A 13,163-nucleotide genomic window follows, 5' to 3' on the forward strand; every position below is an offset into this window, starting at 1 on the left:
TCTTGTGTGATACGTTTCACAGATGTCGCTTTATTTCCACAAGTAACAATTTTTTTTCAAATAGTGTATATTAAGAAATAATTAGCTACTTAAAAAAAGCAAAAACTGGGTCTGTAGACTTAGAGTCATGCCAAATATTTAACTTTTCTTTTGCTGCAAAATAGAGATACAAACATTTGTCCCCAACTGTATACTGTATATACTAAGTTGACAGTTCATTGTGGATACTAATTTAGTAACTAATAAATACTAAATTAGTTACCAGTCATCAATCATTACCACACCAAATGAACATAGTTTATACCTACAGCTATATACAACATGTGCATCTAACATATTTAAACTTTCGAATCTGTACCAAAGAGAGAAAGTGTGTGATAGTCTATGAATGATAGTCTATGAATGTGTAGGAAAGTGCAAGAGAGAGAAAGTAAGGCATTGGGGGTTCTTCTTATTTTGTGCACTGAGGAAGTAAAATTTGGTGTACGTGTCAATTCACTAACAGTAGTATAACTGTAACCATGACCTTATAGCCAAACCATACTGAACACGCTCAAAAAACAAATGAAACTTTCACATGTAGTTAAATATCTAAAGCACTTTGTCAAGGCCACTTCAGTAGGAGCACATCAGTGGCTGTTTATTGTGTTGGGTGTATGGCAGCTGCACACCAGGCCTCCTCACCTAACATCAGTAAAGCTCTTGTGGCTGAATAAGCACAAATCCCCACAGCCACATCCACAATCTAGTGGAAAGTCTTCACAGAAGAGAGGAGGTTATTATAACAGCAAAAGGAGACTAAATCTGGAACAGGATGTTCAACAAGCACACATGGGTGTGATGGTCACGTGTCCATGAACTTTTGGCTATATAGTAAAGCAGAGCACTGTATAAAAGTTCGCCACTATAGGCACTCATGCCAGTGCTAGGAACATAGACTTGTGCTACTGGCTGATTCAGGTTTTTGATTTTTTTTGATAAAGAAACACATTATTACTATGTCCTGGTGTGGATAATTTTGTGCTTTTGTACAGAAACAGAACATGTGCTGTACACTACAGTATGTCAGTGGGACTTTTACAGAACATGTGAGGTAGTCATCATCAGCTTGGTGTGTCAGGGCCCTTGCACACACACACACACACACACACACACACACACACTACACACACTACACACACGCACAAACACACACACACACACACACACCTCTATATCAGTTCGGTCTCTTTGATCTGGCTGGTGGTGTAGTGTCTAGAGCTCAGCTCTTCTTCCTCAGTGCACCTTAATCGTCATACAGAGGACAGCACCTCGCCAGCTGTCTCTCTCTCCTTCCTCTCAGCACGCTCCACATCGAACACTGTGAATGCTGGCTGCTTGATCATCAACTGAGTTTGGTCACTGGAGAAAGTGCCTGGCTCCAAGCCTTTGTACTGAGCAGTGGGAAAGGAGGTCCTAGAGATGATGCTGGCATAGCGTCTCTTCAGGTCAGGGTCAGGACAGAACAGGTACTCGTATAGGGCTGCTGCCAGGACACCTCCCATTAATGGACCCAACCAGTACACCTGTGAGAGGGAGATTGCGAGAGAGAGATTCTCTTTTACTTATAGCTTGATTTTCAAGAACATAATGACGACATTTGTGAGGGTTGACTCTAGGATATATTACACATTGTCAGTAACGTCATTCCATGCCATTGCCTTACACTGAAATATACAATGCTATAATATCTAAAAACTTAACTGGAACAAACAATAATTTTTGGTTCAACTGGCAGGCATCTCTCTGCCATTAGTTTATCTGTACACAGTGAACCTGAAAAACAGATGGCCTCTGATCCCTGTAGAGCAATATAATGCTCAAACATTTTGTCTTGAAAGGCAAATATACAACCTACAGTGGTATATGTATGTAAAGACAAAGATCTTGGTTACTGTGATAAAAGCATAGGGAAAGGGAAAGCATAAATACTGGACTCAATATTTGTCCATATATACTGGACCCAAAATATTGTACCAACCAAAAAATATTGGACTCAATATATTGGACTAAAAAAGGTAGAGTAGCTTCTAAAGCATTGCTTTGTATTTCTTCACATTCTTTTCTGGGGAAGGTCATTATCACTGACCTTCACTGTCAAATGGCTGGCCTCAAAATAGAAGCTTTCTGTTCAGCTTTACCCCTCTCCTTAGTGTAACACTCTCAGACAGAAGTTCAGCACATACACACACACACACACACACACACACACACACACACACACACACACACAAAAACACATATGGCTCAGATCCTTAAGTAACAGTGGGTGTCCTCAAAATGTCTATATGATAAATCTACCTCAGTCCAACCTTATAGTCCTACTATAATCATACAGGAAAACCTCCTGGCACACACAGAGTGTGCACTGTTTATGTTTACATGTATGCTTAACACTGGTAAGCATTGCATTTATCACCTCCTAAAATGTTTGTCACCTGCTAATATCAACTAATATGCAAATATTTGACACACCCAGTGGTTTTCCCAGTGTCCCGTGATGACTGCAGGACCGAATGAGCGAGCAGGATTCATACTGGCACCAGTGTACGGGATCTGCTGGAACACACACATGCACGCGCACACACAAGCACACACACACACGGACACACATGACAGAGTTAGGAGACGAGAACAGAACATAACACTCAAGCACTTAAAAGAGTTACTAAAAGGTGTGAATGTCTGTGCACTGACCGTGTAGGTGCTTTTAATAAATTTTTCTGTCACTCTAAATTACAGCCTCTACTAGTCATTAATATGTTTGTGCAAAATATTAAACCGTAATGGATGCAAGAAGTGTACCCAAATTCGACTATAGGGAAAACAATACAAAATAATGTTACAAATAATACTTTTTAAAATCTGTGTTTTGTATGTTGTTCCTATGTACAACCAAATATCCGGACGTGGGAGAGCAGTTGAAGGATGGTTAAGGAGTTTTGTTTTTGGTGAAAAAGGGATTTACCACATTACAGCCATGTGTGGCATGTTTTATTGAAGCTCTTATAATTCCAATTTAATTGTGGGTTCCCTTGCAAGCATTCATTCACATTAAAGCTGCATCAAAATTAATTTGAATCACACTTGCTTGTAGTATTGATTGCAACTATGGGGCCCATCACAGTGAGTACTCAAATGTATCTGTTGTGTGTGTAAATAAAGTCTGTGATTTTGAACAGTGTGTGAGTTAAAATGTTGAACTAATGAAACTGCTCCAGGTACAGATTCCACGTGATTGATTTAATGTCTAATAACCAACAAAGTACAAGAAAAAGTCAATTTCTACAATATAGGCCATGTAATACTGCTATTCCTGTACATAAAGAGCAAACCAAGGACACCCTTCATGCTTAGCAACACCCTTAGGTGTGGTAAGCACACATCATATACCTCTGGGATGTTTTGTCATAAACCTGATATCAACACTTGGCAGCAGAGCTAGGTTACAATTCTCCATGGAAAAGGGCTGCTTTGAGACCTGAAAAACACCTGCCACACTTAGACACTGAAAATGCCCAATAGGCTGATGAGCTAAGCAACTTTGCATGCTTTACTCCGACCATTTACTCACATAAAAGTTTATGTGACTCTATGCGTAACAACGTGATTAGACACATGTATCAAGTTCTCTTCTTTACAGTACTGTCTATAAGTACTTTATTGCATAACTCATTACACAATTCACTGTAATTCTTTCTGGATCTTTTGCTCTGTTAATTATGTTAGAAACCGACTCACAGCAAAAAGGTGACCGATGCACACTGACAGGCCGATAGCCAGCGCTGCTGAGCCCTTCAGGTCAGTGCGCTTTGGGTCGCAGGTGGCAAAGATGGTGAAAACAAGCTCAAAGGTGATGAAGAGTTCAACCACCAGGGCATGACCAGCAGAGATATGAGCGCTGACCTAAAGGGGGCAGTACAGGAATTAGGAACTAAGAAGGGGCTGAGAAAGATATTTAATGAACAACACATTTGATTTTCAGCCCTACTGAATATAAAGTATTCCACTTTGTCTATACAGACTAGACTCAGACCTGCATGAGATGTTAGTGTTTCTGTCTGTTATGTTTTGTTGAATTCATACGTTCAGGTTTAATGTACTGTAAGTAATTTTACAATGGGATCATAAGTAGAGTTCGGGAACTCATCAGTTTGAGACTTTCATTATATTGTTAATTAGACAATTCAAAATAGCAAATTAAAAGTAGGATAAAGAAGTCTACATCATCCATCCATTCTCCATACTGCTTATCCTACACAGGGTCACTGGGAGCCTGGAGCCTATCTCAGGGAACTCGGGGCACAAGGCGGGGGACACCATCAATGGGGTGCTACTCATCGCAAAGCACAATCACACACACATTCACACACTAAGGACAATTTAGAAATGCCAATCAGCCTATAACATGTCTTTAGACTGGGGGAGGAAACTGGAGTACCCGGAAGAAACCCCCGAAGCACGAGGAGAACATGCAAACTGGAGAACACGCACACAGAGCAGACGCAGGATTCGAATCCCCAACCCTGTAGGTGTGAGGCAAACGTACTAACCACTAAATCACTGTACCCATTAGTGGTTATTAGTATTAGTATGGCTTTTCATGGCCTGTCCATTCACTTGCTTCACATTCAACAGTAGATATATTTTATAACAATACACATGGAATGGAAGCCATATTTTTAAATTCAGCAATTTCCAATGATATGGGATTAATTACAACTAGGATGACTATTTTTGCATCAATATATTGGCAATATACTAAATGCTTGTCATCTTCCCATTTATACACTACATGTCCAAAAGTACTGTATGTGGACACCTGACTATGACACAAATATATGCTTGTTGAACATCCTATTCTAAATCGCATTAATATAGATTTGGACCCCCTTTACTGCTAAAACAGCATCCACTCTTCTGGGAAGGCTTTCCACTAGATTTTGGAGTGTGGCTGTGGGGATTTGTACTCATTCAGCCACAAAGCATTAAAGAGGTCAGGTGCTGCTGTTGGGTGATGAGACCTGGGTTGCAGTCAGATATGATGGCAGACCAAACAGATTTATTAAAAGCATGAACATTTGAATAATTATTAGTGACATGAGGCTACATTTAGCTGACAGGACACGGGCTGAATGGTGATGCATGGTGGCCCATTCGAAGGTAGTTTATAACATCGCAATGCGTTCGCGTTGTTAACAAATAACTGGCTATCGCTAACATTACATGGAGCATAATGTTAGCTGGTTTCACGGCCACAATGCCAGCTGCGTCAAACAAATATAATATAGGACCGTCTTTCAGGTGCTTTGCCAAATTCCAGGTGTTTCCTCGCTTTGTTTGAAATGAACGATAGCATCGGTTGGACACCGGAAACCGATACTAGCTTTCCTCTCTTTTCCTCTCTACGAGTCGGGGTGGAGCTAAACTTAAAGCTAAGCTAATCTTTTGTAGTTTTTCCCGTGTGCTTGTAGGCGTTCTCCTTCTTCTTATTCTTCTTCACCACTTGTGGGCCGACTAAAACACTTGCGTGTATTTGCTGTCCCCATCAGGTCCGGAAGAATCGCAACCCGGTACTTTCGTTACAATCGGTACCAACGGACATGCAGAAAAACAAGTACCGTCACGTTTTAAGAATGTTGGTACCGACTTGGTACCGAAGTATCGGTTCTCATGACATCCCTACTACCTTTTCTCTCTAACTATAAAAGTCTATAAATAAGACAATCAGTACTGTGTACTGTGTACCTATGTTTTCCCCAGGCGTTTTCTGGTGTCCATGCAAAATCAACTAAAAAACAATGTTTATAATGAGATATGTTGATTACAATGTGAAGAAATTAGTTTTCTGAAGCCACAAAGAGACCCTAATTTACTGAATACCTTTAACGAAAAATTAAATCCATATATTTTACAAAAACATGCTTCAGATAAAGATTTACTGACTGCCCCAATAACTGTTCTTAGACCTTCATTCCATGTTTAGTTATTTTTTACCATTAAATTCAACACAATCTGCAAAAGAAGATGATATACAAACCAATAGATAAAACTGAGAGAAGTGGGAATGTAAAATCTGCCAGTTCAGCACCTCATATCACACTTCTCCTATATACAATCATGTAATCTAACTGACCGAGGTGACCCCCAGGTTCCCTCTCACAGCAGGAGGAGTCACACCATACAGGATAGCTGCTCCCACTATTGCCCCGAGACACTGTGCTCCCAAATAGAAAATGCCCTTTGCCAGGCTCAGCTTTCGGGTGACCACCATGGCCACTGTGACTGCCGGGTTGATGTGGGCGCCGCTGATTTGGCTGAAGCACTGGACGAGTGTGGCTATGGACAAACCGAAACAGAGAGAGATGAGAACAAGGTCAGGAGGGTGAGTCCTGTCCTTTGTGGTTGCTGCCCAGTTGATAGTGGACCCCAGACTGAGCAGCACAAAGATCAACATGGCCAAAAACTCTCCAGACACTGCTCGCCAAAAACTCTTTGTCCATACACCCTTAAAGGCAGCCATAACTCGATCACACTTGCAGGGGCATGAGGGCACACGCCTCCTGAGAGGAGAGAGACATGGAGAGAAGGATAAAAAGATTATTTATATAAATGAGCATTAGATATTGGACATAATACACAATTAACCAATGGTTTTGTGTTGGGTCTGTGTATATTTATTATGCAAATGGTTTTAAAATGCATAAAAAAGAATACATGTATAGTAGTTGAATTAGTTAATAAAATAAAGCCAATCATGCATAATTGACACATGGATCTATTTCCTAACAACGTTGCCCCATACAACTATCTGAGTAGTGTGTAAAAGGTGCAACTATTCTTGCGTATGTGTGCACACACAGCTGCTACAAGAGCATCATTGTTCATGTAGTAGTACGTGTACACGAAGGATTAAAAGCTATATCCACTAGGGGGCAGAAGAGTGCTGGAACCTCCATGGGTGGCACAGGAATATCTTATTTGACCACCTGATGCCACAGCATGCTACAGCACCCTATGGAAGTATAATAGTGCCAAATGTCCTCAAGGCAAAATGGCATATTGAATTACATAATTTGAATAAAAACATATCGCAGTAACAATACTTGATTTTTTCTGCCCAGCAATTTGACACAAATTGAAAAAAACAACAGCACAGCAATATCAATGCTTGAATTAGTTTCCTCTGCAATTCATTGGGTTTGTATATTTTGACTGAAAACAAAATACCAGCATTCAAAATTCAATGCACACATATTCACCTTCCTAAATTATGGTTCCAAAATATTCAGTTGTTAAAATACCATCTTCATTATTCGTCAGGTAATATTTCAACACATTATTTTTCAACCTCACAAATATAGGCTGCAAAAATTCAGGTCTTAAAAATTCGGGTCTTAAAATTCAAGTCTTCAAATCCGGGTCTCACAGGAAGAGCAATGGGTTGCCGATACTTTTATAACATGTTACTCTCGGTCGGCCCCCTAGTGGTGGGATTATGCAAACAAGCAAACAAGAAGATGAACCACAGGACTGGCATAAAGTTGGCTTGACGTTGGACGTTCGGTATTCACAGATAGGCGCAAATTAAGGGACAGTCTATAAAGTTACATATTGGTATACATGTTTCTCTTTCAATAGCATTTGAAGGGAATGACTTGGCCATAAAACCAACTGTAAAGTGTTCATCTAGGTGTCAGCTGTAGCTAGGCGTCGCACAAAAACCGAGTCATAAATTCAACTCTTTTTTTTTTGTTATCCACACCTGTTTAAAGATAAGAAACTCTAGTGCGCATGCTTGTTGTCTGTCCAGAGAAATTCCAAAATCATTATAATGCAGCTGTCCTTAAACTTTTGGTCCCCTTCCAATGTAAAAAGAAATGCCCCTGCCCCTGTTATGATCACAACCCAAGAATATTATATTAAAAGTCATATTAAGCAAATACATCACAACCAAAGCAAGGTACACTGTGGGGGTTTTTGTGTGCTAATTATCAGCTACTCATACATTATAATCGTTTTTTAATGTTTTTAAAATAGTCAGTTAGTCTTATTGTAGTGACTTATTGTAATTGTTATTAGTCAAGTGTAATGACTAACAATAATAACTTTGACAACAGTTGATGTCATTATTAGTTATGGCATTAAAAAGGCAATTCATATCCTTGTATTATTATTATTATTATTATTATTATTATTATTATTATTATTATATAAAAAAAAAGATTGACCAATCATTGTAACCCCTGACATGGTACTGAGGGACAGTACGTTTTCTGGGGAGTTATAAAGAACATGTGCACACTGTACTGGATGGCAAACACACAAAAACAGGCTACTGTTGATGGAAAGTGCAAACACCAGACTTACCGAAAACGACCGCAAATTTTGTTTCGGTCAGAAAATTCCTCTGTCATCCCTTAGTGAGCAGCATTCTGTTCATGAGAACATAAAAAATATAAATAATAAAAATCTGAGTGCAACTGATGCGCTCTCTTACAATGACGCGCGCTTCCGATGTGCACGCTCTCTCTCTCTCTCTCTCTCTCTGTCTCTCTGTGTGTGTGTGTGTGTGTGTGTGCGTGTGTGCGCGCGCAGGAGAGCAACATCTCCCTCAGCATGAATGTAGGAACCGACGAAAACTTTCACCGTCAATAGACTCACTGCTTGGTTTGCCTCAGAGCCCACTTTACAGCTTCTTCATGTGTATTATTGAACGTATAGAACTGGTATTATGAACACAATCGTGGAGATAAAAGGGTATGTTTAATTACTGTCATTCTTAATTATTGTGCCAAAGCCTCTCTATAACTTTCCAGTGAAATACACCTCCAGGGGGCTGGTAAAGGCGGGGAGTGGGGGGTGGGGCGTGGGGAGTGGTGGTGCGGGTGATAAGTTGATTATGGTTTTTCCATGCATTTTTGTCATAGCAAGACCCTGACTATAATTTCTACTAGTGTTCAGTAATGTGGTATTCATGAAAATCCCATAAAAATTGGGGGAAAAAAATATTTGTATCCTTCTCATGCTCCTGAGTGTGTGTAAATTTATGCATTGGAAGACTAACTAATGTAAACCTAAACTTGACTGACTCCAAATCAGAATATGTAACATATATGTAATATAATGTTGGTTTTAAATTGCTTAATTTGATTATGTTTACAGCATTTAGTGTGACATAGACTTATACAGCCTCATGCTAGCTCACTCGGTCATAGACTAAGAATACCATTGAGAAGATTTTGTGAAAATCAATAAATATAAATGCAAAACATTTTATATTATTAGCATTAATTGAAAAATATGAAGAAATATAAAGAAAGAAATAAAGAAAATAAAGAACACAAGCCACCACAAACCCATAAATTAAAACAAATAAAATTAATTATTCAATTATGACAGAAGAAAAAGCACCTACAAATGGAGGATGGGCTTCACTGTTAGCTGTAAACACATGCCTCATCTGACAGATTTAGCACTCACTTATTAATATGATGTATTATTAAAACTTTTTATTGGTGTCATATATCAAGGAGGGAACTCTGAATTTCACTTCCCAGCAGCCACTGCACCATATTACATCATTGTCACATGACCATCTGCACCTGTATCACGTTTTTTGTTTAAGGAGCACTCATATATATATATATATATATATAGCCACTGTTTGCACTGCTTCCTCGTCTTACGTATCATCTATCTATGCTTTGTCTTCGCTTCCATGTTTAGTTTTTGCCACAGTATTTTGCCTCGTGTTATTGTGTCTTTGTATTTTGTTTGTTTGTTTGTTTATTAAATGTTTGAAGATCTGCGCTTGCTTCCGAATCCACCTTTGTAACGTGACAATTGGCGTAGAAGTGAGTCAAAATAACATCCACTTCTGTATTTCAACCATTACCCTGATTGTTCATTTCGTGCTCCCACCTGTCTGTGAACTTGACCTTTTATGGAGTTTTGTGGGCGTCACTACATGCAAATGAGCTGTGTCGGGAGTGTGCTTTACACTTTACAGGTGATCAACATTTGGTTTGGCTTACACAAACATTTACACAACTTTAATAAAAGATAAATGATAAATGAGCCCCAATAATTCTATGTAATACTCATACCAACTTTGAGATATTGGCATCACTCTTTTCTCAGTTTGGTCCATTGGGGTTTACATAGTGAACAGATGAGACATGAAAGATTCCTCAAATACATAGTGTGCTGGGGTGTATAAACTAGCTACATAGCACAACCTAATCGAGAATATGTACAACGTAGTAATGAAGGAAAGGAGGATCTATTTGTCCAGACAAAAGACAAGGATTTATGAGTGTTAGGAAATGATAGAGGGTAACTTACCATGAATAACTGGAGCATCACATTTAGGAAATTAGAAATGGTTCTTGAAACAAGCTGTGAACCACCCTGACATTCACCTCAGCAGATTCCTAAAAGTTTTATATTCAAATGTACACACATGTTCAGGCAGACAAGGAAAAAAGGAAATAACAGACAGACATAAAAGTTTATAAACTAGATTTGAGAGTTCCTGTCTGGCTAGACAAGGGTTTGACACTGAAGGGTACGTTTTTTAAATACTCTTGAGAACTAATCAGTAGCTCATAACATAATGTAGCTGTGAAATCTTTGCATTTATGTGTGAACCAGGATAAATCTTGTATATAACTCCAGGTGGCTACACATTTCCATGCCAGCCCCATTCAGTGCTTGCTGAATAATTTTTGCACTTGTTCCATAAATCACAGACACTCCAAAAGTTTAACTAAGCAGCATGTGTTTGTGGCCTGATGGTATTATGTTCTCATTACCAGGAGGCTTGCAAACAAGTCTCGCTTTGTGTATGCAAGCAAATCAGTATCTTCACGCAGGCTTAGGCAATCTGAATATTTGTTCTAATGAACTTCTTCCCTCACAGTGTTCTCACATTTTTCCTTCTCTTTGCAAAAGAGACACACATTATCCCCTAACGTCTCTGTTTTATCAAAACAAAAGATTTGAAACACCCTTCCAACTCATTATCCATTATGTATGGATAATGAGTTGGATAACAGCATAATGACAGCATTATGTAACCATTATATGAAAGGTCTTGTCCTCTTGGGTCACAGTTAACATGGCTGAAATGTCTTCAGTGTTCTGATATGTGGGTCAAAGAGTAAAAGAATTTCCAAAACAGAACAAAATAATAAAACCCACTGATATGCCACAGAGATTAAATTACTGAACTATTATTTTGAATGACAATTTTCAAGCTCTGGTTACTGCCTTTCGCCTTTGTGGTGTTTCACACGTTCTTTCTCTAATTCCATTCTTGATGTGAATGCATATCTGTGTGTGATGCCCTGAAATGCTCTGACTTCCCATACACGATGTATTCCTACCTTTGTGTTCCTGAGATAAGTTCTGCTCTAGATCCACTCTGACTTGGATAAAGCCAATATTGAAGATGAATGAATGAATGAAACAGTATTTCTTTAAAATGAGCAGCCTTAAGATGAAAGAACAACAGTTTGGCCCACATAAATTCAAATGGATTAAAACATTCACTATACTAATGATGATATTATTTGGAAAGCATCATATTTCTATAGTTTGACATGCTCAGTAGCAGACAAAATGACACTCTAAAGAACACAAATCATTGCCTACAGTTATAATAAAAAGTCTATGCCTCAAATTGTCTTTTTAAAATTCTGAATGAATGTTAGTTAGAAGAAGTCTTTTGCTATGTGACAGCACCACCATCCCAGAGCACATGAAGCTTGCCAGCACAGCTTGGAGTAAAATACTAACTTCCCAATCTGTGTGATAGAGAAGTCTCCTGGCCCGGCTGGCATATGCTGTCTTTCCAAGTTAGTGAAAGTACAGTCATAAACTCTGGCCACTACATAATGGACTCTGGCCATGGATAGTGTATGGCACCTCTGGGAATTGAACTTGGCATCCAACACTGAGCTCAGACCTCATGTCTCGGCGCTGTAGAAGCACTGCCTCAGTGACCTGGGGCAAAAAGATATCTGCTTAGTCTGTTAGGAATCTGACAAGTATTCCTGTATGCACACACACTGTGCTGGTCCACAATGTTTCTATGTACATTTTTTAGTAAACCGTTGCAAGTCTCAAGTTCTGCACCAGACTCCTACATGAATTGCTCCAGTGCCTGGACAGAACAATGTTTTTGCATGTTTTTATTCACACACACACACACACACACACACCAGCCCAGGACATAACCCCTCCTCACAGTAGAGGTTGCAATTGGCAGAATTTAAGCATGACCTCTGACTCAACTACCAGGTTACTTCCTGACTTTAGTGAACAGAAGCTTGCCTGGTTTAACAAGTCTTTATGAAGTCTTGTCAATCCCCACATTGAGTAAATTCTGAGCCTTTTTCCCTACTGCCTGTGAATGTGTTTGAACACTTGCAGTGTTTATTGGTTTATTCATTGGAGTATCCATTTGGCCTTTTTTGGTTCTGCCTGGTTGTGTTTTAACCTTTTTCTTGCTACGCTGTTTTGATATTAGACTGCGGTTTTACTGTTTTTGGCCTGATCTCCAATAAGCTGCAATAAACCTTTTATGCACATGGAAGCTCACGCTTCCATCTGATGGAATCTGATGTTTCAACCACACGCTGAACACATTGGTAAAATGGACATTTGAAATTTGCAGTAAACTTGCAGCTGAATAAAATACTGAAATGTGGGTGTATATTTGCCTCACTATTACTGTATGTTCCGACATTCACAGACTGCATTGGCCATTGTGTAAAAGTCAACACTGACAAAACTGAACTGATATGCCAGTGAAGAACTCCCTTCTGCTGGAAATTTCGGTCATTTGTCGGTCCATCTGTCTAAGAATCCTGGTTTGATTATGGACGATGGTCTCCCATCATATCAACAACCATATACTGCAGATTTGTCTTCATGGCATGAGAAGCATATAACTTTTTCTGAAGATTCTACACATACAATTTCCTCTCTCTCTCTCTCTCTCTCTCTCTCTCTCTCTCTCTCTCTCTCTCTCTCTCTCTCTCTGCAAGTCTATATTTTCATGCCATATCTCCTCTACAGAAAGCTTCTGCTCACCTGGCTCATAACCTCCCAAAGTT

General features: G+C 39.2%; 1 protein-coding gene across 2 annotated transcripts; it reads right to left on the reverse strand.

Annotated features, from left to right (window-relative positions):
• Positions 1-19: 19 nt before the first annotated feature.
• Positions 20-8,576, reverse strand: aqp4 (aquaporin 4). Of its 2 annotated transcripts, XM_017455409.3 has the most exons (5): positions 8,410-8,576; positions 6,176-6,602; positions 3,781-3,945; positions 2,515-2,595; positions 20-1,565 (listed from the first exon to the last, which is right to left on the reverse strand). In XM_017455409.3, exons 1-5 carry the CDS (start codon positions 8,454-8,456, stop codon positions 1,293-1,295), a joined length of 993 nt encoding a protein of 330 aa, XP_017310898.1. In that variant the 5' UTR covers positions 8,457-8,576; the 3' UTR covers positions 20-1,292. The 2 variants fall into 2 exon arrangements, with proteins under 2 accessions (XP_017310898.1, XP_017310899.1); XM_017455410.3 differs by lacking the exon at positions 3,781-3,945.
• Positions 8,577-13,163: the final 4,587 nt, after the last annotated feature.

This window comes from Ictalurus punctatus, chromosome 25, assembly GCF_001660625.3.
Source record: "Ictalurus punctatus breed USDA103 chromosome 25, Coco_2.0, whole genome shotgun sequence".
In the NCBI taxonomy this organism is placed as follows: domain Eukaryota; kingdom Metazoa; phylum Chordata; class Actinopteri; order Siluriformes; family Ictaluridae; genus Ictalurus; species Ictalurus punctatus.